The following is a 27100-nucleotide window of genomic DNA, read 5'->3' on the forward strand; positions in this document are numbered from 1 at the left end:
GGGAAACCTCTAGAGGGTACTTTAAACCCCAGAAGATTTTGTAACCAGTGCTCTTGAGCCACTTGCTCCACCCGGTTCCCACTCTGTGGAGTATACTTTCATTTCAATAAATCTGTGCTTTCGTTGATTCATTCTTTCATTCCTTTGTTTATACATTTTGTGCAATTCTTTGTTCAAAACACCAAGACCCTGGAAAACTCCTAGTCAAGACCCCCCAGTGGTAACAGAGGCACTCTCTACAAAACCACCTGAAGCAGGTGCCAGGGGAAGCTGATGGCTGCTGGGTGTTCTGGCCACCAGCTATACTCCAAGAACCAGGTGCTGAGAAGTCATGCCCTCTGAAGGAGCACACCAGACACATGAGAACCAGGAAGCAAAACTCTTTCCATCCTATAATGAATCTGCAGCACCATTTACCCACCAAGCTTTGGGTAAAGGCCACAGGCAAGGGAAAACTACTGAAAGGGCCCAGTTCAATTTTCACAGAGCAGACAAAAAGGGTGAATTTGAAGTTGCGAGGCAATCATTCAGTAACAGGTGCAACATGAATTCCTTCTTCCAGGGAAGAAAGGAATTCCTCTTGGGCCCTGAGCTTCCTATTCTCTCCACCTGGCAGAAGCCTGCTGGGACCTCAGCAGGGGCCAGGGTTTGGGTTTGGGCTTTGGCTGGTGAGAATGGCATTTCTGTTAATCTTGCAATGTCCTTCATGGAGTCCTGTATAAAGTCATAGCCTGGCCTCACCTGTCCAGTGGAGAACTGGAGAAGCAATCACTGGTGCCACCCCTCAGGGGTGCTCTGCCCAGCAGGGTATGGATGGGGAATTCACCAGCAACCAGAGGGGAGGGCTGGAGGGAAGATTCAGAGGGGCTGGCCCAAGAGCACCTATGAGCCTCTTTGGAAACCATCCCAATGGGGGAGGCTGGGGGACTTTTCTGGAATAAGGGGGAAGGCACATGCTACAATCATGTGAATATAGAAAGGAAACATAAAACAATGGCATGACCCAAGGCTGGAGAGACAAACGAGGTACATTTAGAAGAAAACATCATTTGGATCCAAAGTGTCAGTACAATTATTACAGACGGAAAAGTTCAAAATGGTTTCTTCCCTTCTGTATTTCCTTCTTGTTGATACTGTGATAATCCAGCTTTAGAGCAATAACTTTGGAATTTCTCGTGCCAGCCTACAATAAGTATCAGGGGAACCCGCCCCCAATATTTCACCATAGGTTCTTTGTATTTTCCCTGTGTTGGCCAGTCTGAGAAATAAAGAGAAAGAGTACAAAGAGAGGAATTTTACAGCTGGGTCGCTGGGGGTGACATCACATATCGGTGGGACTGTGATGCCCACCTGAGCTGCAAAACCAGCAAGTTTTTATTAAGAATTTCAAAAGGGGAGGGGGTGCACCAACAGGGAGTAGGTCACATGCTTTAAAGGGCAAAAAGCAGAGTGAAGATCACATGCTTCCGGGGAAACAGGGCAAGGAAAAAATCAGAACTCCTGGTAAGTGTCTATGTTCAGCAGTGTACGTATTGTCTTGATAAACGTCTTAACAGAAAACAGGGTTCGAGAGCAGAAAACCAGTCTGACCTCAAATTTACCAGGGCTGGGGGTTCCCAATCCTAGTAAGCCTGAGGGTACTGCAGGAGACCAGGGCGTATTTCAGTCCTTATCTCAACCACATAGGACAGACACTCCCAGAGCAGCCATTTATAGACCTCCCCCCGAGGAATGCAATTCTTTTCCTAGGGTCTTAATATTAACATTCCTTGCTAGGAAAAGAATTTAGCAATATCTCTCCTAGTTGCACGTCCATTTATAGGCTCTCTGCAAGAATAAAAATATGGCTGTTTTTGTCTGACCTTGCAGGCAGTCAGACCTTATGGTTGTCTTCCCTTATTCCCTAAAATCGCTGTTATTCTGTTCGTTTTGAAGGTGCACTGATTTCATATTGTTCAAACACACATGCTTTACAATCAATTTGTACAGGTAACACAATCATCGCAGTGGTCCTGAAGTGACTTACATCCTCAGCAAGAGATTAAAATTAAAAAGGCATAAGAAATTATGAAAGTATTATTAGGGAAGTGATAAATGTCCATGAAATCTTCACAATTTATGTTCCTCTGCCGTGGCTCCAGCTGGTCCCTCCATTTGGGGTCCCTGACTTCCTGCAACAATAAGGAACTGAAAAAAGTTTCTTTTCGAACCACCTCTCCATTTGAGCCAGCTGTGAATTCTTGCATGCCAACACATCGTGACATTTGCATGATATAATTTATGATAGAGCATTCTTGTGGATGGAAAATTCATTTTTTAAAGGCAATTTGATTCTACTTCTACCACTAGCAAATCTATGAATCAGCAACTTTGCTGAGCCTCAAATTCTTTATAAAATGAACAGAGATCAGTTGTAAGAGCCTCTTTTAGCTCTAACACTGATTCACTATATTTCAGGAATAATCTACAAGATCCTAGATTTACAAATTAGATAAATCAAACAGTAACTTAATCGCTTTACTAATAGTGTTCTTTGTTTCTCAGATGACTCACAATCGAATTTCTTTCTTTTTTTTTTTTTTTTTTTTTTTTTTTTTGAGATGGAGTCTCACTCTGTCCCCCAGGCTGGAGTGCAGTGGAACAATCTTGGCTCACTGCAAGCTCCGCCTCCTGGGTTCGCGCCATTCTCTTGCCTCAGCCTCCCAAGTAGCTGGGACTACAGCCGCCCACCACCACGCCCGGCTAATTTTTTGTATTTTTAGTAGAGACGGGGTTTCACCATGGTAGCCAGGATGGTGTCAATCTCCTGACCTCATGATCCACCCGTCTTGGCCTCCCAAAGTGCTGGGATTACAGGCGTGAGCCACCGTGCCCAGCCTTGAATTTCTTTACAAAACAAATTATCTTAGTGTCTGAATGGCTTAGTTTACCTCCAACATTTCGGGAACGTGGGTATTAAAAAAAAAAGACTAGGGCAGCCACATTAGAAATTGTGTCACTGCTGGTTAAAAATATTCAGGGATTCAGGATTTTCCCATAAGTTAATCAATTATAATTATTCCCTTACACTTGCCAGGGGTCAGTCTTTTTTTTCAAACCAAGAAAGCGTCCTCACCTGGAGAGATTTGAGAGACAAATACTGAAGTCTCAGGCCCACAGGAAAGCAAACAAACAAAAAGAGAAGATGGCGTTCTTGCCTGATTTCAGACCACTAAGCATGTATTCCATTCATGCAAGGATTTGGTGGTTCCTAAAAGTAAATACTGTATCTCTGATATGAATAAAACTACAATTTCTTCTCAGATATTTTACACCTCAGTGTGATTGAGTTTAGTTGCTTCCTTGAGCCAGGGTGAAGAAAGACGTGTGTGTGTACGTGTGTGTATGTGTGTTTTGTGGGGTCAGGGTGAACTGGAATGCGTAAGTGTGTGTGTATGTGTTTTGTGGGGTCAGGGTGAACTGGAATCCGTGCGTGTGTGTGTGTGTATGTGTGTGCTGTGGGGTTGGGGTGAACTAGAATCCGGGGGTGAACTAGAATCCGTGGAAGTGCTCGGTCTCTCCCGTGTTTGACTGACTCCCGGCCGCACACCCAGTCCCTGACACATGGGGGCGCACAACAAACATTTCCCGAAAGATTCGGGAGCAGCATCTCCACCAGCTAGCTGGGCTGCCAGGTGGGTACTTCCTTCAAAGCTGGGAGAGCGTCCTACACCCACGCGCCCAGGAGGGCGCCCCCGCAAAGCAACGTCTAGGAGACCACAGCGGATGCCACAGCTGGCCCGAAGCGGATCAGCCTTGGGGGCTACGCATGCAGAAACAGGCGCGGAGTCCCCCGGGGGGACGCGAGCAGTTCCAGCTGGGATCCCAGTTTCGCTAGGGAAGAGCCTCTGGCTATGGGAAAGCGGTCTCCGAGTTCATGCGAAGGCCCAGGTCGAGGTCTACACTGGGGTCAGGGAAGTGGAGGTGACCACATGAGCGCCCCACCATTGAGCGCCGCCGCGAAGTCTGCGCTCTTTGGGTCACTTGGAGCGCGGCCAGTTTGGCAGATTTGTTTTTTTCCCGGAACAGCCCGCGGTGGCTGGGCTGTTCCGGAAAACTGCAAACTTTGCTGTGCGCGCTCTCCCGTGCGCAGGCTCAACTTTGCAGAGCGAGTGGCCAACTTTGTAGAGCGCGCGCCAGCTTTGCAGAGGCGCCCTCCAGGGATTATGCGTGCGGCGGCGCTTGTCGCTTTGGGCTCTTCCACCCCTGCCGAGCGCTCTGTCCCGAGGAAGGGGCGGCGCAAGCCCCGCCCGGCCCTACCCGGGGCGGCCCCTCCCTCCGCGGCGCTAGGGCTTTTAGTTCCGCTTTCGCTAAAGGGGCCCCAGAGCCTCGCTGCGGAGCGACAGAGAGAGACTGCCAGCCCCAGCCGCCCTACCGCCGTGGGAACGGTAACTAGAGCCCCCGCCTCGGCCGGCGCTTCCCCAGCCCGCCGGCCGTGCGCGTCTGGCCTCCCTCCTTCCTGTCGGCTTCCTAGTCCCCTCTCTGCCCCCAGCGTGGTGTAGGGGAGCCTGGTTGAGTGAGAGTGGCCCCGACAGCCTGCGCTGAAACTTTGGAGAGAGCCGTTTCTGCCCTCTCCATCGCTTGCCTTGTTCAGCTTATCCTCCCTTCCCTCTCGAGATTTAGGAGAGGAGAGTTCGTGATCTGGCACAGCGGCTAACAGCCAGGGCTCCTTTACCTGGGTTCCGGTCCCCGCCCCTTGCCTGCCGGCGGCGGGACCTTAACCCTCTCTCTGTTAAATGGGAACCACGGTGATCGCCGCTGACTGTTGCGGGGATGAACAGAGTTGATTATAGTACGCGGTTCGCGGCAGTGGCTGTGTCAAGGCTGAGTACCCTGGAGCTGAGCGTCCTTGCTGCAGGGCCCTTAGAGGGACCTTGAGGAGGTGGAAATAAGGCAGGAGACATTTAGACGGGTGGAGTGTTAGGCTCCAGGAGACAGCTTTGCGGTTTATGGAGCAGTAAAATTACTTGTGAGTGATTGTGGGTGTATCATTTCCAGATCTTTAACTCTTGAACTTTGGGCTCTCGGGCTAGTTGACGTGGCCCTCCCTGTTGTCTCAATTTACAGGCTATTTCCTCCTTTTGGGTCTCGCCAGCCTGACCTTCACCCTTGGTATGGCCATTGCCTAGATTCACAGTCCACCTTCCCCCACCTGTGAACTGTGTGGCTTTGGGCAGGTTACTTAACATCTCTGAAGAAGCTGAAGTTTCTGCAATACCAAAGTAAAGGCCCTGGTCTAGCAGCGCCGTGAGCTTCGGGTGACACAGCGGAGCGCTTGAGTGCCCAGTAGAGCCTCCCTTTCCCCCTCCCAGCTGCTAGAGGCAAGAGGGAGGGGGAAGTTTTCAGGTCTTCTCTGTGTGCCCTTTAGGAAGATTGTTTTTATTTGGGCAGGAAGTGAGGCACAAATGTATGATGTCACTTTTCAAGGGAAGCAGCTGCAGTCCATTTCCCCCTTCATGAAAGTAAAAAGTTCAGACAATAGCTGGACAGTGACTTCCTGGCCAGCTGTGTACCAACATGTGGGCCCCTGGTCAATATATTTGGAAACAATCACTGCAGAAATTTTTTTTCAGTCTCTACAAAATCTTTTTTAAAATATGGATGTGGTTTTGAAATAAAGGCGAAGGTGGACAGTTGTAAATCGTCTTAGTCTCGTGGACATTGGTGATAATGGAAATATTTCTTGACGATTTAGAATGTGCCACCCAGTGCCTAGCATTTTACGTGCATTGTTTCATTCATCCTCCCAACCACTTGTGACATAAGTACCATTGTTTTCCCATTTTGCAGATGAGGAAACTGAGACTTAGAGAGGTTGAACACTTTTCCTGAGGTCCCATGGCTAATATGTGGAAGAACTGATTCAGCCCCAGATCTCAGGGTTCTCAACCACCCTCTTGGGTCTCCTTGGTTCTGTTGTTTGGACAGTAGTTTATTCAAGGGGCTGAAGGATTCGAAAATACATTTAAGTTAGGTTTATAAAGAAAAATGGATTTGGTGCCTGTCATGTACCTGACACTTTTCTGTGATCCAAAAAAAAAAAAAAAAAAGATTAAGATGAGGTCTCAGTCTGCAAACAGCGACAATCTTGGTGACGAATAGTAAGAATAAGAGTTACAGTGACTAACCGAGATTTACTGTGTGCCTGGCATTGTTAGCGCTTTGAGTGTCTCATGTATTAGTTTATTTAAAGAGAAGTTAGACATATTTCATTTAAAGAGAAGTTAGACATATTTAACAGTGGGATAAGCAGTCTCCCTCAAATGGCTGCTCTTTGCAGTCTGGACCCTAAAAAGGGGACAGATATGAGAAAATAATGCCAGGCGTACCCTCTCCGGGCAGCTTGGCAGAACTGAGATAGGTCTGGATTTTCTTGGTGCACTGTGATGATGAAAGGAGGAAATAAGGGGTCAAAACCAGGTCTTGGTTTGACTGAAATGAAGTGTCTGAGATCAGACACCCCCACCTGGTTACCACCCTGGGCTATGATTGCCCTTTGGAGGTTCCAAAAATCAAGCCCAGTCTCATAGGAATAAGAAAGTAACTGTTTAGCTTTACAGATTTGAAAAAGCCAAGTCCCACCACTGCTGACTTGAATTGTTAGAAGAGACCCTTTCTGTCACTGTAGACAGTGTTTAGCATCAACCTAGAAGGATACTGTAGGTTTCAGACAGAAGACCTAATGGCCTACTGTTTGGAGGGAAAGTTCTAGAAAGTGTCCCATCATTGAGCCACAGAAATCAGCCTGAATTTTACATCTCAGTAGCTAAGTCCAAAGCCCTCTCTTAGTGTCTGAGAAGGATGAGGAGTTTATACCCATCCTTTGATGGAACATTTCAAATGTTTAATGAGTGCACGGTTCTCTCTGCCTGCATGGCTCCCACCTACCCTCCCTGCTTCCCGAACCTTTTCGGTTCTCAAGTCAGACATTTCCTCCCCTGAGAACTTTCCCTAATTTCTGTGAGGCTCTTGAGTTTCCCTGGTATGGTTACAGATTGTTCACCCTCAAGGCACACAACACAGTTGCATTTCAACCTAGACGCCATCCTTTTTTTCATGTCTGTTTATCAACATGGCAGGACAAGCTCAATTTGCTCACAAGTATGTCCCTAATTCCTCACTTCTAGTAAATATCCATTGAAAGAATGAAGAAGAGTCTCCAAAAGTCTCCAAAAATTCAGGTTCTTTGCCCATTTTTAAAATTGGGTTATTTGCTTTTTTGCTGTTCTGTTGTGAGTTCCTTGTGTATTTTGGACATTAACCCCTTTTCAGATATATGGTTTGTAAATATTTTCTCCCATTCCATAGGTTGCTTAGGGCTATCAAAACAAAGGCTTGGCTTTCTTAGGAGCCATTTTGCTTAGGGCCTTCCCGTTTTTCAAAACCACTTTATTAAGGTATAGTTGAAATATAAAAAGCTAGGCCTATTTAATGCATGCATACATAACAAATTTGGGGATAAGCAGAGATACACCCATGAAATCATCACCACCTCAACAAAGCCACCACCTCCTAAAGTTTCCTCCCACACCCTTTAATACTATTATTATTTTATTTTTATTATTATTATTATTTTCCGAGATGGAGTCTCGCTCTGTCACCAGGCTGGAGTGTAGTGGTGCAGTCTTGGCTAACTGCAACCTCCGCCTCCTGGGCTCAAGCGATTCCCCTGCCTCAGCCTCCCAAATAGCTGGGACTACAGGTGTGCGCCACCATGCCCAGCTAATTTTTGTATTTTTAATAGAGACGGGGTTTCACCATGTTGTCCAGGATGGTCTCGATCTCTTGACCTCGTGATCCGCCTGCCTTGGCCTCCCAAAGTGCTGGGATTACAGGCGTGAGCCACTGCGCCTGGCCAATACTAGTATTTTTTGTGTGGTAAGAACAATCACCATAAGATCTACCCTTTTAGCAAATTGTAAGTATACCATATAGTATTGTTAGCTATAGGCACTATGCTGTATAGTAGATCTCTAGAATTTATTCATCTTGCACAACTGAAACTTTGTACCCTTTAACTATCACTTCCCCATTTCCTCCTCACTGCCCCCACCCCCGACTTCTGGCAACCTCCATTCTGTTCTCCATTTGAATGAGTTTGACTCTGTTAGATTCCACATAGATGTGAGATCATACAGTAATTGTCTTTTTGTGTCTGGCTTATCTCACTTAGCGTAATGCTCTTCAAGTCCATCCATCTTGTCACAGATGGAGGATTTCCTTCCTTTTTGTGGCAGAATAATATTCCATTGTGTGTGTATACCACATATTCTTTATCTGTTCATTCATTGATGGACATTTAGATTGTTTCCATAATGCTACAGTGAATGTGGGAGTGCAGGTATCTTTTTGAGATCCTGATTTCAGTTTCTCTGGATATATAGCCAGAAGTAAGATTATTGGATCATATGCAATTTCTAGTTTTAATTTTTTGAGAAATCTCTAGACTGTTTTCCATAATGGCTGTACCAATTTATATTCCCACCAACAGTATAGAAGAGTTCCCTTTTTTCACATCCTTGCTAACACTTACCTTTATACACGCACACATATATACATACACATACACATTATATATGCATATGTGTATGTGTATACCATACACATATTGTGTATGGTATACCATATATATTTAAAAATATATATACATATTTAAAACAGCTATCCTAACAGTTGTGAGATGATATCTTATTGTGGTTTTGCTTTGCATTTCCCTGATGATTAGGGACACTGAGCACCTTTCCATATACCTGTTGCCTATTTGTATGTCTTTAGAGAAATGTCTATTCAGGTTCTTTGCCCATTTTTAAAATTGGGTTGTTGTCTTTTTTTTTTTTTTTGCTATTGTGTTATGTGAGTTCCTTGTGTGTTTTGGATATTAACCCCTTTTCAGATATATGGTTTGTAAATATTTTCTCCCATTCCATAGTTTGTTTTTTTTTTTTTTTTTAAATTTCCTTGCTGTACAGAGCTTTTTTGGTGTAATCCCACTTGTTTATTTTTGCCTTTGTTGCCTGTGCATTAGCATCATATGCAAAAACTCATTGTCAAGACCAATGTCAAAGAGCTTTCTCCCTGTTTTCTTCTAGGAGTTTTAAGGTCTCAGGTCTTATGTTTAAGTCTTTAATCCATTTTGAGTTGATTTTTTTGTATGGTGTAAGATAAGAGTCTAGTTTTATTCTTTATATCATGGGGATATCCTGTTTTCCCAACACCATTTATTGGAGACTGTCCTTTCCATATTGAATATTTTTGGCACCCTTGTCAAAAAATTAATTGACTGTAATGTGTGGGTTTATTTCCAGACTATTCTGTTCCATTGGTCCATGTATCTGCTTTATGCCAGTGTCATACGGTTTTGATTACTATAGCTTTGTAATGTCATTTGAAGTGAGGAAATGTGATGCCTCTAGCTTTCTTTTTGCTCAAGTTTGCTTTGGCTATTTGGGGTCTTTTGTAGCTACATATGAATTTTAGAATTTTTTTATATGTCTGTGAAAATGCCATTGGAATTTAGATAGGGATGGCACTGAATCTGTTCAGTGATCAATTTGAGCAGCATGGACATTTTAACGTATTCTTCCAATCCATGAACATGGAATATCTTTCCATTTATTTATGTCTAATTTCTTTCATCAGTGTTTTCTAGTTTTGTTGTTCTGGCTCAAAGAAGACCCGTGTGTTGCTTAATTTGCACATATTTGTGAATTCTCTAATTTCTCTCCTGTTACTGATTTCTACTTTCATACCATTGTGGTCAGAAAAGATACATGATATGACTTTAATCCTCCTAAAATAATTAAGACTTGTTTTGTAGCCTAGCATATGATCCATCTTGGAGAATGTTGTGTACACTTGAGAAGAATGTCTATTTTGCTGCGTTGGATGATATGCTGTATATATGTCTGTTAGGTCCATTTGGAGTAGTGTTGTTCAGGTCCACTGTTTCCTGATTGATTTTCTGTCTGGATGTTGCAAGTGAGCTTTTGAAGTCCCTTACTATTATTTATTGCTATTTCTTTCTGTAGTTCTATTAATACTTGTTTCATATATTTAGGTGTGCTAATGTTGGTTCATATATATTTACAGTTTTTATATCTTTGATAAATTGGTATCTATAATTATAATATAATGACTTTCTTTATCTCGACAGTTTTTTACTTATAGTCTATTTTGTTTGATGTAAGTATAGCCTCGCCTGCTCTCTTTTGGTTACCATTAATATGGAATATCTTTTTCTATTCCTTCACATTTAGCCTATGTGTGTCCTTAAATCTAAAGTGAGTCTTTTGTAAATATCATGTAGTTGGATCTTATTTTTTTACTCTATTTAGTCACTGTATGTATTTTGATTGGATAATTTAATCCATTTATATTTAAAGAAATTATTGATAAGGGCTCACTGTTGCCATTTTGTGATTGTTTTCTGACTGTTTTATAGCTCATCTGTTTCTCTCTTCCTCTCTTGCTTCCCTCCTTTGTGATTTGATCATTTTTTGTAGTGATATGCTTTGTTTCTTTTCTGTATATATTTTGTATATCTACTACAGGTTTTTGCTTTGTTTTCACCATGAGGCTTACACAAAACATCTTATAACGGTATATTCTAAGTTGATAACAACTTAGTCCATTTGGGATTCTATTACAATATACCCTAAACTGGGTTGCTTATAAACAACAGAAATATATTTCTCGTAGTTCTAGAGTCTGGACTGTTCAAGATCAAAGTACTAACAGCATTAGTGTATAGCAAAGTTTCATTTCCTTGTTCCTTTATTATATCTTATCACATGGTAGATAGGGCAAGGTAGAGATCTTTTTATAAAGGTACTAATCCCATTTATGGAGCTTTACCCTTTTGACCTAATCATACCCCAAATGTCCCCCTCCTAATACTATGACATTGGTGAATAGATTTCAGTGTATAAATTTTGGAGGGGTATGTGAACATTCAGACCATAGCAACAACTTAACTTCATGCACATTCAGAAACTCTACAGTTTTATTCTCTCCTTCCACGTTTTATGTTATTGGTCACAGTTTACATCTCTTTATATTGTATATCCATTAACAACTATATATCTATAGTTATTGAAGGTAGAGTTGTTTTTAATACTTTAGTCTTTTAACTTTAGTAGAGTTCAAAGTGATTTATGCACAATTAATACAAGTGCTCCCCAACCTATCATGGATTTACATCCCTATAAACCCAGTGTAAGTTGAAAATATCATAAGCCAAAAATGCATTTAATGCAACTCATCTATTGAATTTCAGAGCTTAGCCTAGCCTGTCTTAAACATGCTCATATCACGTTAGCCTACAGCTGGGCATGAGAATCTAATACAAAGCTTATTTCATAATAAAGTGTTGGATATCTCATATAATTTATCAATACTGTACTAAAAGTAAAAACAGAATGGGTGTATGGTTACTTGAAGTATGGTTTCTACATGATGTGTTTTGCTTTTGCAGCATTGGAAAGACAAAAGATGAGTAAAACCATTGTAAGTCAAAGACCACTTGTAAATTATTTGCATATTCTGGATTTGACTATACACTTACCTTTACCAGTGAGTTTAAAGAGTGTCCTTTCATTTCAACCTGAAGTATTCCTTTTAGCATTTCTTGTAAGGCAGGTCTAGTAGTGATGAACACCCTCATTTTCATGTGTCTCAGAAAAGTATTTATCTTTTCTTCTGAAGGACAGCTTTGCTGGATATAACATTGGTGGTTGGCAGTTTCCTTCTTTTAGCACTTTGATTATATTATCCCACTCTTTCCAGGCCTGCAAGGTTTCTGGTGAGAAATCCGCAGATGGTCTTATGGACATTTCTTTGTATGTAATGAGTTGCTTTTCCGCGTGTGTGTGCGCGTGCGCATGTGTGTGTATACATATATATATGTACATATCAATAGCTTTTGGAGTACAAGTAGAATTTGGTTACATGGATTAATTGTGTAGTGGTGAAGTATGAGATTTTAGTGGACCTGTAACCCAAGTAGTGTACATTGCACCCAATATGTAGTTTTTTAAAATCCCACATCGTCCTCCCACTCTCCCCTCTTATGAGTCTCCAGTATCCATTATACCAATCCGAATGCCTTTGCATGCTCACAGCTTAGCTTCCACTTATAAGTGAAAATATAGGTATTTGGTTTTCCATTCCTGACTGACTTCACTTAGAATAATGGCCTCCAGCTCCATCTAGGTTACTACAAAGGCATTATTGTGATGTCTCCATCTTCCTTCTTTCCTTCCTTCCTTCCTTCCTTCCTTCCTTCCTTTCCTTCCTTTCCTTCCTTTCCTTCCTTTCCTTCCTTTCCTTCCTTTCCTTCCTTTCCTTCTTTCCTTCTTTTCTTCTTTCCTTCTTTCCTTCTTTCCTTCTTTCCTTCTTTCCTTCTTTTCTTTTCACAGCTTAGCCTAGCCTTTTCACAGACTCTCACTCTGTCACCCAGGCTGGAGTGCAGTGGCACAATCACAGCTCACTACAACCTCCACCTCCTGGGTGGAGCAATTCTCCTGCCTCAGCTTCCCGAGTAGCTGGGACTACAGCCGCATGCTACTACACCTAGCTAATTTTTCTATTTTTAGTAGGGACGGGGTTTCACCATGTTGTCCAGGATGGTCTCGATCTCTTGACCTCGTGATCCGCCTGCCTTGGCCTCCCAAAGTGCTGGGATTACAGGCGTGAGCCACTGCGCCTGGCCAATACTAGTATTTTTTGTGTGGTAAGAACAATCACCATAAGATCTACCCTTTTAGCAAATTGTAAGTATACCATATAGTATTGTTAGCTATAGGCACTATGCTGTATAGTAGATCTCTAGAATTTATTCATCTTGCACAACTGAAACTTTGTACCCTTTAACTATCACTTCCCCATTTCCTCCTCGCTGCCCCCCCCCCCCGACTTCTGGCAACCTCCATTCTGTTCTCCATTTGAATGAGTTTGACTCTGTTAGATTCCACATAGATGTGAGATCATACAGTAATTGTCTTTTTGTGTCTGGCTTATCTCACTTAGCGTAATGCTCTTCAAGTCCATCCATCTTGTCACAGATGGAGGATTTCCTTCCTTTTTGTGGCAGAATAATATTCCATTGTGTGTGTATACCACATATTCTTTATCTGTTCATTCATTGATGGACATTTAGATTGTTTCCATAATGCTACAGTGAATGTGGGAGTGCAGGTATCTTTTTGAGATCCTGATTTCAGTTTCTCTGGATATATAGCCAGAAGTAAGATTATTGGATCATATGCAATTTCTAGTTTTAATTTTTTGAGAAATCTCTAGACTGTTTTCCATAATGGCTGTACCAATTTATATTCCCACCAACAGTATAGAAGAGTTCCCTTTTTTCACATCCTTGCTAACACTTACCTTTATACACGCACACATATATACATACACATACACATTATATATGCATATGTGTATGTGTATACCATACACATATTGTGTATGGTATACCATATATATTTAAAAATATATATACATATTTAAAACAGCTATCCTAACAGTTGTGAGATGATATCTTATTGTGGTTTTGCTTTGCATTTCCCTGATGATTAGGGACACTGAGCACCTTTCCATATACCTGTTGCCTATTTGTATGTCTTTAGAGAAATGTCTATTCAGGTTCTTTGCCCATTTTTAAAATTGGGTTGTTGTCTTTTTTTTTTTTTTTTGCTATTGTGTTATGTGAGTTCCTTGTGTGTTTTGGATATTAACCCCTTTTCAGATATATGGTTTGTAAATATTTTCTCCCATTCCATAGTTTGCTTTTTTTTTTTTTTTTAAATTTCCTTGCTGTACAGAGCTTTTTTGGTGTAATCCCACTTGTTTATTTTTGCCTTTGTTGCCTGTGCATTAGCATCATATGCAAAAACTCATTGTCAAGACCAATGTCAAAGAGCTTTCTCCCTGTTTTCTTCTAGGAGTTTTAAGGTCTCAGGTCTTATGTTTAAGTCTTTAATCCATTTTGAGTTGATTTTTTTGTATGGTGTAAGATAAGAGTCTAGTTTTATTCTTTATATCATGGGGATATCCTGTTTTCCCAACACCATTTATTGGAGACTGTCCTTTCCATATTGAATATTTTTGGCACCCTTGTCAAAAAATTAATTGACTGTAATGTGTGGGTTTATTTCCAGACTATTCTGTTCCATTGGTCCATGTATCTGCTTTATGCCAGTGTCATACGGTTTTGATTACTATAGCTTTGTAATGTCATTTGAAGTGAGGAAATGTGATGCCTCTAGCTTTCTTTTTGCTCAAGTTTGCTTTGGCTATTTGGGGTCTTTTGTAGCTACATATGAATTTTAGAATTTTTTTATATGTCTGTGAAAATGCCATTGGAATTTAGATAGGGATGGCACTGAATCTGTTCAGTGATCAATTTGAGCAGCATGGACATTTTAACGTATTCTTCCAATCCATGAACATGGAATATCTTTCCATTTATTTATGTCTAATTTCTTTCATCAGTGTTTTCTAGTTTTGTTGTTCTGGCTCAAAGAAGACCCGTGTGTTGCTTAATTTGCACATATTTGTGAATTCTCTAATTTCTCTCCTGTTACTGATTTCTACTTTCATACCATTGTGGTCAGAAAAGATACATGATATGACTTTAATCCTCCTAAAATAATTAAGACTTGTTTTGTAGCCTAGCATATGATCCATCTTGGAGAATGTTGTGTACACTTGAGAAGAATGTCTATTTTGCTGCGTTGGATGATATGCTGTATATATGTCTGTTAGGTCCATTTGGAGTAGTGTTGTTCAGGTCCACTGTTTCCTGATTGATTTTCTGTCTGGATGTTGCAAGTGAGCTTTTGAAGTCCCTTACTATTATTTATTGCTATTTCTTTCTGTAGTTCTATTAATACTTGTTTCATATATTTAGGTGTGCTAATGTTGGTTCATATATATTTACAGTTTTTATATCTTTGATAAATTGGTATCTATAATTATAATATAATGACTTTCTTTATCTCGACAGTTTTTTACTTATAGTCTATTTTGTTTGATGTAAGTATAGCCTCGCCTGCTCTCTTTTGGTTACCATTAATATGGAATATCTTTTTCTATCCCTTCACATTTAGCCTATGTGTGTCCTTAAATCTAAAGTGAGTCTTTTGTAAATATCATGTAGTTGGATCTTATTTTTTTACTCTATTTAGTCACTGTATGTATTTTGATTGGATAATTTAATCCATTTATATTTAAAGAAATTATTGATAAGGGCTCACTGTTGCCATTTTGTGATTGTTTTCTGACTGTTTTATAGCTCATCTGTTTCTCTCTTCCTCTCTTGCTTCCCTCCTTTGTGATTTGATCATTTTTTGTAGTGATATGCTTTGTTTCTTTTCTGTATATATTTTGTATATCTACTACAGGTTTTTGCTTTGTTTTCACCATGAGGCTTACACAAAACATCTTATAACGGTATATTCTAAGTTGATAACAACTTAGTCCATTTGGGATTCTATTACAATATACCCTAAACTGGGTTGCTTATAAACAACAGAAATATATTTCTCGTAGTTCTAGAGTCTGGACTGTTCAAGATCAAAGTACTAACAGCATTAGTGTATAGCAAAGTTTCATTTCCTTGTTCCTTTATTATATCTTATCACATGGTAGATAGGGCAAGGTAGAGATCTTTTTATAAAGGTACTAATCCCATTTATGGAGCTTTACCCTTTTGACCTAATCATACCCCAAATGTCCCCCTCCTAATACTATGACATTGGTGAATAGATTTCAGTGTATAAATTTTGGAGGGGTATGTGAACATTCAGACCATAGCAACAACTTAACTTCATGCACATTCAGAAACTCTACAGTTTTATTCTCTCCTTCCACGTTTTATGTTATTGGTCACAGTTTACATCTCTTTATATTGTATATCCATTAACAACTATATATCTATAGTTATTGAAGGTAGAGTTGTTTTTAATACTTTAGTCTTTTAACTTTAGTAGAGTTCAAAGTGATTTATGCACAATTAATACAAGTGCTCCCCAACCTATCATGGATTTACATCCCTATAAACCCAGTGTAAGTTGAAAATATCATAAGCCAAAAATGCATTTAATGCAACTCATCTATTGAATTTCAGAGCTTAGCCTAGCCTGTCTTAAACATGCTCATATCACGTTAGCCTACAGCTGGGCATGAGAATCTAATACAAAGCTTATTTCATAATAAAGTGTTGGATATCTCATATAATTTATCAATACTGTACTAAAAGTAAAAACAGAATGGGTGTATGGTTACTTGAAGTATGGTTTCTACATGATGTGTTTTGCTTTTGCAGCATTGGAAAGACAAAAGATGAGTAAAACCATTGTAAGTCAAAGACCACTTGTAAATTATTTGCATATTCTGGATTTGACTATACACTTACCTTTACCAGTGAGTTTAAAGAGTGTCCTTTCATTTCAACCTGAAGTATTCCTTTTAGCATTTCTTGTAAGGCAGGTCTAGTAGTGATGAACACCCTCATTTTCATGTGTCTCAGAAAAGTATTTATCTTTTCTTCTGAAGGACAGCTTTGCTGGATATAACATTGGTGGTTGGCAGTTTCCTTCTTTTAGCACTTTGATTATATTATCCCACTCTTTCCAGGCCTGCAAGGTTTCTGGTGAGAAATCCGCAGATGGTCTTATGGACATTTCTTTGTATGTAATGAGTTGCTTTTCCGCGTGTGTGTGCGCGTGCGCATGTGTGTGTATACATATATATATGTACATATCAATAGCTTTTGGAGTACAAGTAGAATTTGGTTACATGGATTAATTGTGTAGTGGTGAAGTATGAGATTTTAGTGGACCTGTAACCCAAGTAGTGTACATTGCACCCAATATGTAGTTTTTTAAAATCCCACATCGTCCTCCCACTCTCCCCTCTTATGAGTCTCCAGTATCCATTATACCAATCCGAATGCCTTTGCATGCTCACAGCTTAGCTTCCACTTATAAGTGAAAATATAGGTATTTGGTTTTCCATTCCTGACTGACTTCACTTAGAATAATGGCCTCCAGCTCCATCTAGGTTACTACAAAGACATTATTGTGATGTCTCCATCTTCCTTCTTTCCTTCCTTCCTTCCTTCCTTCCTTCCTTCCTTTCCTTCCTTTCCTTCCTTTCCTTCCTTTCCTTCCTTTCCTTCCTTTCCTTCTTTCCTTCTTTTCTTCTTTCCTTCTTTCCTTCTTTCCTTCTTTCCTTCTTTTCTTTTCACAGCTTAGCCTAGCCTTTTCACAGACTCTCACTCTGTCACCCAGGCTGGAGTGCAGTGGCACAATCACAGCTCACTACAACCTCCACCTCCTGGGTGGAGCAATTCTCCTGCCTCAGCTTCCCGAGTAGCTGGGACTACAGCCGCATGCTACTACACCTAGCTAATTTTTCTATTTTTAGTAGGGACGGGGTTTCACCATGTTGTCCAGGATGGTCTCGATCTCTTGACCTCGTGATCCGCCTGCCTTGGCCTCCCAAAGTGCTGGGATTACAGGCGTGAGCCACTGCGCCTGGCCAATACTAGTATTTTTTGTGTGGTAAGAACAATCACCATAAGATCTACCCTTTTAGCAAATTGTAAGTATACCATATAGTATTGTTAGCTATAGGCACTATGCTGTATAGTAGATCTCTAGAATTTATTCATCTTGCACAACTGAAACTTTGTACCCTTTAACTATCACTTCCCCATTTCCTCCTCGCTGCCCCCACCCCCGACTTCTGGCAACCTCCATTCTGTTCTCCATTTGAATGAGTTTGACTCTGTTAGATTCCACATAGATGTGAGATCATACAGTAATTGTCTTTTTGTGTCTGGCTTATCTCACTTAGCGTAATGCTCTTCAAGTCCATCCATCTTGTCACAGATGGAGGATTTCCTTCCTTTTTGTGGCAGAATAATATTCCATTGTGTGTGTATACCACATATTCTTTATCTGTTCATTCATTGATGGACATTTAGATTGTTTCCATAATGCTACAGTGAATGTGGGAGTGCAGGTATCTTTTTGAGATCCTGATTTCAGTTTCTCTGGATATATAGCCAGAAGTAAGATTATTGGATCATATGCAATTTCTAGTTTTAATTTTTTGAGAAATCTCTAGACTGTTTTCCATAATGGCTGTACCAATTTATATTCCCACCAACAGTATAGAAGAGTTCCCTTTTTTCACATCCTTGCTAACACTTACCTTTATACACGCACACATATATACATACACATACACATTATATATGCATATGTGTATGTGTATACCATACACATATTGTGTATGGTATACCATATATATTTAAAAATATATATACATATTTAAAACAGCTATCCTAACAGTTGTGAGATGATATCTTATTGTGGTTTTGCTTTGCATTTCCCTGATGATTAGGGACACTGAGCACCTTTCCATATACCTGTTGCCTATTTGTATGTCTTTAGAGAAATGTCTATTCAGGTTCTTTGCCCATTTTTAAAATTGGGTTGTTGTCTTTTTTTTTTTTTTGCTATTGTGTTATGTGAGTTCCTTGTGTGTTTTGGATATTAACCCCTTTTCAGATATATGGTTTGTAAATATTTTCTCCCATTCCATAGTTTGCTTTTTTTTTTTTTTTTTTAAATTTCCTTGCTGTACAGAGCTTTTTTGGTGTAATCCCACTTGTTTATTTTTGCCTTTGTTGCCTGTGCATTAGCATCATATGCAAAAACTCATTGTCAAGACCAATGTCAAAGAGCTTTCTCCCTGTTTTCTTCTAGGAGTTTTAAGGTCTCAGGTCTTATGTTTAAGTCTTTAATCCATTTTGAGTTGATTTTTTTGTATGGTGTAAGATAAGAGTCTAGTTTTATTCTTTATATCATGGGGATATCCTGTTTTTCCCAACACCATTTATTGGAGACTGTCCTTTCCATATTGAATATTTTTGGCACCCTTGTCAAAAAATTAATTGACTGTAATGTGTGGGTTTATTTCCAGACTATTCTGTTCCATTGGTCCATGTATCTGCTTTATGCCAGTGTCATACGGTTTTGATTACTATAGCTTTGTAATGTCATTTGAAGTGAGGAAATGTGATGCCTCTAGCTTTCTTTTTGCTCAAGTTTGCTTTGGCTATTTGGGGTCTTTTGTAGCTACATATGAATTTTAGAATTTTTTTATATGTCTGTGAAAATGCCATTGGAATTTAGATAGGGATGGCACTGAATCTGTTCAGTGATCAATTTGAGCAGCATGGACATTTTAACGTATTCTTCCAATCCATGAACATGGAATATCTTTCCATTTATTTATGTCTAATTTCTTTCATCAGTGTTTTCTAGTTTTGTTGTTCTGGCTCAAAGAAGACCCGTGTGTTGCTTAATTTGCACATATTTGTGAATTCTCTAATTTCTCTCCTGTTACTGATTTCTACTTTCATACCATTGTGGTCAGAAAAGATACATGATATGACTTTAATCCTCCTAAAATAATTAAGACTTGTTTTGTAGCCTAGCATATGATCCATCTTGGAGAATGTTGTGTACACTTGAGAAGAATGTCTATTTTGCTGCGTTGGATGATATGCTGTATATATGTCTGTTAGGTCCATTTGGAGTAGTGTTGTTCAGGTCCACTGTTTCCTGATTGATTTTCTGTCTGGATGTTGCAAGTGAGCTTTTGAAGTCCCTTACTATTATTTATTGCTATTTCTTTCTGTAGTTCTATTAATACTTGTTTCATATATTTAGGTGTGCTAATGTTGGTTCATATATATTTACAGTTTTTATATCTTTGATAAATTGGTATCTATAATTATAATATAATGACTTTCTTTATCTCGACAGTTTTTTACTTATAGTCTATTTTGTTTGATGTAAGTATAGCCTCGCCTGCTCTCTTTTGGTTACCATTAATATGGAATATCTTTTTCTATCCCTTCACATTTAGCCTATGTGTGTCCTTAAATCTAAAGTGAGTCTTTTGTAAATATCATGTAGTTGGATCTTATTTTTTTACTCTATTTAGTCACTGTATGTATTTTGATTGGATAATTTAATCCATTTATATTTAAAGAAATTATTGATAAGGGCTCACTGTTGCCATTTTGTGATTGTTTTCTGACTGTTTTATAGCTCATCTGTTTCTCTCTTCCTCTCTTGCTTCCCTCCTTTGTGATTTGATCATTTTTTGTAGTGATATGCTTTGTTTCTTTTCTGTATATATTTTGTATATCTACTACAGGTTTTTGCTTTGTTTTCACCATGAGGCTTACACAAAACATCTTATAACGGTATATTCTAAGTTGATAACAACTTAGTCCATTTGGGATTCTATTACAATATACCCTAAACTGGGTTGCTTATAAACAACAGAAATATATTTCTCGTAGTTCTAGAGTCTGGACTGTTCAAGATCAAAGTACTAACAGCATTAGTGTATAGCAAAGTTTCATTTCCTTGTTCCTTTATTATATCTTATCACATGGTAGATAGGGCAAGGTAGAGATCTTTTTATAAAGGTACTAATCCCATTTATGGAGCTTTACCCTTTTGACCTAATCATACCCCAAATGTCCCCCTCCTAATACTATGACATTGGTGAATAGATTTCAGTGTATAAATTTTGGAGGGGTATGTGAACATTCAGACCATAGCAACAACTTAACTTCATGCACATTCAGAAACTCTACAGTTTTATTCTCTCCTTCCACGTTTTATGTTATTGGTCACAGTTTACATCTCTTTATATTGTATATCCATTAACAACTATATATCTATAGTTATTGAAGGTAGAGTTGTTTTTAATACTTTAGTCTTTTAACTTTAGTAGAGTTCAAAGTGATTTATGCACAATTAATACAAGTGCTCCCCAACCTATCATGGATTTACATCCCTATAAACCCAGTGTAAGTTGAAAATATCATAAGCCAAAAATGCATTTAATGCAACTCATCTATTGAATTTCAGAGCTTAGCCTAGCCTGTCTTAAACATGCTCATATCACGTTAGCCTACAGCTGGGCATGAGAATCTAATACAAAGCTTATTTCATAATAAAGTGTTGGATATCTCATATAATTTATCAATACTGTACTAAAAGTAAAAACAGAATGGGTGTATGGTTACTTGAAGTATGGTTTCTACATGATGTGTTTTGCTTTTGCAGCATTGGAAAGACAAAAGATGAGTAAAACCATTGTAAGTCAAAGACCACTTGTAAATTATTTGCATATTCTGGATTTGACTATACACTTACCTTTACCAGTGAGTTTAAAGAGTGTCCTTTCATTTCAACCTGAAGTATTCCTTTTAGCATTTCTTGTAAGGCAGGTCTAGTAGTGATGAACACCCTCATTTTCATGTGTCTCAGAAAAGTATTTATCTTTTCTTCTGAAGGACAGCTTTGCTGGATATAACATTGGTGGTTGGCAGTTTCCTTCTTTTAGCACTTTGATTATATTATCCCACTCTTTCCAGGCCTGCAAGGTTTCTGGTGAGAAATCCGCAGATGGTCTTATGGACATTTCTTTGTATGTAATGAGTTGCTTTTCCGCGTGTGTGTGCGCGTGCGCATGTGTGTGTATACATATATATATGTACATATCAATAGCTTTTGGAGTACAAGTAGAATTTGGTTACATGGATTAATTGTGTAGTGGTGAAGTATGAGATTTTAGTGGACCTGTAACCCAAGTAGTGTACATTGCACCCAATATGTAGTTTTTTAAAATCCCACATCGTCCTCCCACTCTCCCCTCTTATGAGTCTCCAGTATCCATTATACCAATCCGAATGCCTTTGCATGCTCACAGCTTAGCTTCCACTTATAAGTGAAAATATAGGTATTTGGTTTTCCATTCCTGACTGACTTCACTTAGAATAATGGCCTCCAGCTCCATCTAGGTTACTACAAAGACATTATTGTGATGTCTCCATCTTCCTTCTTTCCTTCCTTCCTTCCTTCCTTCCTTCCTTCCTTCCTTCCTTCCTTCCTTTCCTTCCTTTCCTTCCTTTCCTTCCTTTCCTTCCTTTCCTTCTTTCCTTCTTTCCTTCTTTCCTTCTTTCCTTCTTTTCTTTTCACAGCTTAGCCTAGCCTTTTCACAGACTCTCACTCTGTCACCCAGGCTGGAGTGCAGTGGCACAATCACAGCTCACTACAACCTCCACCTCCTGGGTGGAGCAATTCTCCTGCCTCAGCTTCCCGAGTAGCTGGGACTACAGCCGCATGCTACTACACCTAGCTAATTTTTCTATTTTTAGTAGGGACGGGGTTTCACCATGTTGTCCAGGATGGTCTCAGTCTTGACCTATGATCCACCCACCTTGGCCTCCCAAAGTGCTGGGATTACGGGTGTAAGCCACTGTGCCTGACCCTACATCTTCAGTTCTGATTTAGCTTATTTGAATCTTCTCTCTTTTATTGGTAAATCTAGCTAATGGTCCCCCGAGTTTATCTTTTCAAAGTAGCAACTTTTTGTTTCATTGACCTTTTGTATTTTTTTGTTTCAATTTCATTTATTCTGCCTTGATCTTTGTTATTTTCTTCTGCTAGCTTTGGGTTTGGTTTGTTCTTGCTTCTGGAGTTCCAGGAGGTGTGACTTTAGGTTGTGAATTCGTGATCTTTCAGACTTTCTGATGTAGATATTTAGCACTACAACCTTTCCTCTTAGCACTGCTTCTGTTGTATCACAAAGGTTTTTGATAACGTGTGTCACTATTATTCGTTTTGAAGAATTTTCAAATTTCCATCTTGATTTTATTGTTAACCCCAAAATCATTCAGGAGCAGACTGTTTAATTTCCTTGTTTTTATATAGTTTTAAGGGTTTCTTTTGGAGTTGATTTCTAGTTTGATTCTGGTGTGGTCTGAGAAGATACTTGATATAACTTTCATTTTTAAAAATTAATTGAGACTTATTTTGTGGCCTATCACATGGTCTCTCTTAGAGAATGTTCCATGTGCTGATGGGAAGAATGTGTATTCTGCAGTTCTTGGGTAGAATGTTCTGTGAATATCCGTTAGGTCCATTTGTTCTGGAGTGTAGTTTAAATGCAGTGTTTCTGTGTTGACTTTCTGCCTCAGTGATCTGTCTAGCACTGTCAGTGGAGTATTGAAGTTCTCCAATATGATTATGTTGCTGTCTATCTCTTTTCTTAGGTCTAGTGGTAATTGTTTTATGAATCTAGGAGCTTCAGAGTTATGTGCATATATATTTAGGGTTGTAATATCTTCCTGTTGGGTCAATCCTTTTATAATACTTTCTTTGTCTTTTTTTTTTTTTTTTAACTGTTTTGCTTTAAAATTTGTTTTATCTGATATAAGAGTAGCAACTTCTGCTTGCCTTTGGTTTCCATTTCTGTGGAGTATCTTTTTCCACCCCTTTACCTTGATTCTATAAGAATAATTTGTATTAGCTGAGCTTCTTGAAGAGGGCAGACATTTGGTTTGTGATTTTTTAAATCCATTCTGCCAATCTTTATCTTTTCAGTGGAGCATCAGGCCATGTACATTCAACATTAATATTGAGATGTGACCGACTCATCATGTTGTTACCTGGATACTTTATTTTCTTCATTATGTTATTGGTTTATAAGCCCTGTGAGTTTTATGTTTTTGAGAGGTTCTATTCTGTTGCATACTGACCTTTTGTTTCAGGGTTTAGAATTCCTTTTAGCATTTCTTGTCGGGCTGATCTGGTAGTGACAAATTCCTTCAGCATGTGATTGTCTGAGAAAGACTATATCTCCTTCATTTATGAAACTGAGTTTTGCTGTATGCAACATTTTTGGCTCAGAGTTATTCTATTTAAGGAGGCTAAAAATAGGGCCCCAGTCCTTTCTGGCTTATAAGGTTTCTGCTGAGAAGTCTACTGTTAGTCTGATAGCTTTTCCTTTGTAGGTTGTCTGATGCTTTTGTCTTACTGCTCTTAGAATTCTTTCCTTCATGTTGACTTTAGTAGTAGCCTGATGACTGTATGCCTTGGAGATGTCCATTTTGCCATGAATCTCCCAGAAGGGCTTTGACCTTCTTATATTTGGATGTCTAAATATCTGGCAAGGCCAGGGAAGTCTTCCTCAATTATTTCCTCAAATAAATTTTCCAAAATTTTTACTTTTTCTTCTCCCTCAGGAACACCAATGATTATTATCTTTGGCCATTTTACATAATCTCATATTTCTTAGATATTTTGTTCATTTCTTTTAGTTATTTTTTCTTTATTTTTGTCTGACTGAGTTTATTCAAAAGCCTTGTCTTGAGCTCTAAAATTCTTACTTCTACTTGGTCTAGTCTGTTGTTAAAACTTTCCACTGTGTTTTGTAAGTCCCTAAATGTGTCTTTCTTTCTAGAAGTTCTGATTGTTTTTTGTTGTTTTTTTTTTTTCTCTAAAGTATCTATCTCTTTAGAAAAATTTTCATTCGTATCCTGAATTTTTAAAAAACTTTCTTTATGTTGGTTTTCACCTTTTTCTTGTATCTCCTTGGGTAACTTAATAATCAACCATTTGTATTCTTTATTTGGTATTTTCAAGATTTCATCTTAGTTTGGATCCTTTGCTGGAGAGCTAATATGATCTTTTGGGGGTGTTGTAGAACCCTATTTTGTCATATTGCCAGAATTATTTTTCTGGTTCCTTCTCATTTGGATAGACCATTTCTTCTAATTATTTTTTAATTTGTTTTTTATTCAACTGTTGCTTTTTAATTTCCTTTCTTCTGCCTTATGGATGTGACTTCAATGATTATAGCTTGTTGTAACCTAATTTGGCTCTGGGTGCTTTTGGGGGTGAAGACTGTATGAGTTCCTTGGTTATAGAGAGTCTTTGTGTGATGGTTTTCTCAGATGTAGTAGCAATGTGCTTGGTGTGTGAGCAGGTTTACTGTCTCTTATGGGGTTAGGATGGCAAAAGTCTCTTGAAGGTTAGCTCATCCCCAGTGGTGTACACTCATTCATTCATTCATTCATTCATTCATTCATTCATTCATTCCTCCAGTATTTTATTTACTGAGTTGAACAGTTCAGGCTTCAGGTCAGCATGGCAGTTGTCCATGGGTAAAAACTGGGTGTAGCTAAAACAGGTAGATAAATACAACACCTAATGTGGGCAGAGGTCCCAGCCTTGACATAGGCAGCTGGAGAAGCTGGAGTGAAAAGCACTGAGGTCTTTTCAGAGGGAAGGAAGGGGCTACCTCAGCTCCCCTGCCAGGCCAGCAGGAGAAAAATCTGCTTCCCATTCACACTCCTGACCCAGTGTTCCGTCTGTTCAAACCAGACAGACACCACTTTCCATCTGCAGAAATGCTGGTATTCCATGTAGAAAGGGATTATGACTACCCCTCATGCAGGACTGAACCCTGAGGGCACTTGTCCTATGGGGATGCAGTCACCCTGAAGTGTTCCAGAAAGGCTGTCTACAGATGCACCCATGCCACGCTCCTGTAGGAGAAGCCCAAGCTGTAGCTGCAGTGGTGGGTGAGGAGGAGAAGTCTCCTTCTCCAAGACCTGTTACAAGCACCAGGGCTGCTTGACTGTTGTAGTAATGCCACAGACTTTCCCTGCTGAGTTCAGCATTGCACCTGTGCCTCTGCTGAAAGAAACTTCCCGCAAGCAGAAAGCTATGGGACTCAAGCTTTGCCATCTGGATTCTTTCGTCCCATGGGTTACTCCCTTGATTTGGTACACTGCCCCTTCCCCTAGGAGTAGGAGCCCTGAGGGCCAGACTGTTGTGAATGCTGCTGCTCCTCTAGGTCTAGCCACCCAGTGGGGCTGCCACACTCCAGGAAAGTGCTGGGGAAAGTCTGCAAGGGGTCCAGTGATGCGACCTGCCCTCAGATTTCCAGCAGTGGGTACCAGCACCTGTTCTGATGGGGATGGCAGGGGAGTGACGTAGACTCTGAGATTCCTTATACATAGCCTTAGTGTGTTGGCTTTCTCAAACACTAGCTATAGTAGGAATGAACTGATCATATGGACAGACTCAGGACCTCCTGATTAGCTGGGGGTATTGCAGGCAGTGGTGACAGATGGGGTCATGCACAAGTTTTCTCCTTCCTGGGTGCTATGCTATTCTGCCAGCAGATGCTGTAATGGACTGTGTTTGTTGGCCTCCAGGCAGGAGGTGGCACTTGGAAAAGAACACCAGCTGCGGTGGTAGCCGTGGGATTTGTGCTTCTCATGTTACCCAGGTGAGGTACTCTGGTGTCTCAGACAATGGGCGAGGCCATAGAGCTTCCCAAAGTTTCTGTTCTTTGTGTTAAGCTATGGAGTAGGGGGTAAAGAGGCAAAGCCAGGTGGAGGCTGGGTCACGCAAGTGCGTGCTGTGGCTCTCCACGTAGGGGCTCAAGCAGAGGCCCCAGTGGGGATAAGAGGGCAGTCCTCCTGCCGCAGGGGTAATGTTCCAGGGAGGAGCGCAGCTGCCTGTGCTGCACAGAAAGTCCACACAGGGAGTGCAGAGTAGCAGGTGACAGTAAGCCCTGCCCAGTTCCCATGCACTTGGCAAGATAGGTCTCACACCCGTAGTGTTCCACTAGTAGCAGCTAGCTAGGTTCCAGGCATTCCGCTCTCAGAACTCAAAACTGCCCCAGGCCATAAGCCTTCCCAGTTGAGACATACCATGGCTTTCAGGCCACACCCCTTCTGGTCTGCCTGAGAAGCAAAGGTACCCAGCTCTTGTGCTTGTGAGTATAACCCACTGCCCACTCACCCCTCGGTCTGGCCAAGGGGGTTCATCGTCACACAAGATTATATCACAAATGTCAATTAGGAACCTCTCTCAACCTGTGACAGACTACTGAGTTAGCTGGAAGACATCCACAAGGTCACCTGTGAGGTAGGACCTGGAATGACTTCCCTCTATCCCTGCTGGGGACCGAGAGCACACGCAACGTACATCCCAATGCTATTCCTTCTCGTGTGTTCCCCAGTGCTCACTAAGTCAGCTTCAGTGCTGGGTGGGGTTAAGACCTTTCCCTATGGCCTGGATTGCCAAGTTCTCCAGTGGGAGTGTATGTCCCAGAGACAATTTATCCCCCTCACACTCCAGGGACTTAGAATTTTCCACCTGGT

General features: G+C 40.2%; 1 protein-coding gene across 4 annotated transcripts in view; it reads left to right on the plus strand.

Annotated features, from left to right (window-relative positions):
* Positions 1-3629: 3629 nt before the first annotated feature.
* CASP7 (caspase 7) overlaps positions 3630-27100 on the plus strand; it is a 61730-nt gene continuing 38259 nt past the window's right edge. Inside the window, exon 1 of one of the 4 annotated variants that reach the window (XM_050802701.1) lies at positions 3630-3674. Coding sequence is in view for 1 of the 4 variants with exons in the window: in XM_050802700.1 (XP_050658657.1) it covers positions 4206-4427 (222 nt within the window). In the remaining 3 variants the exon portion in view is untranslated. Of the gene's footprint in view, positions 3675-4188; positions 4428-4995; positions 5262-26202; positions 26221-27100 lie in introns of those variants that run through there. The other 3 variants (XM_050802700.1, XM_050802702.1, XM_050802703.1) reach the window with 3 other exon arrangements.

The sequence above is a fragment of the Macaca thibetana genome, chromosome 9 (genome assembly GCF_024542745.1).
Source record: "Macaca thibetana thibetana isolate TM-01 chromosome 9, ASM2454274v1, whole genome shotgun sequence".
Classification (NCBI taxonomy): Eukaryota; Metazoa; Chordata; class Mammalia; order Primates; family Cercopithecidae; genus Macaca; species Macaca thibetana.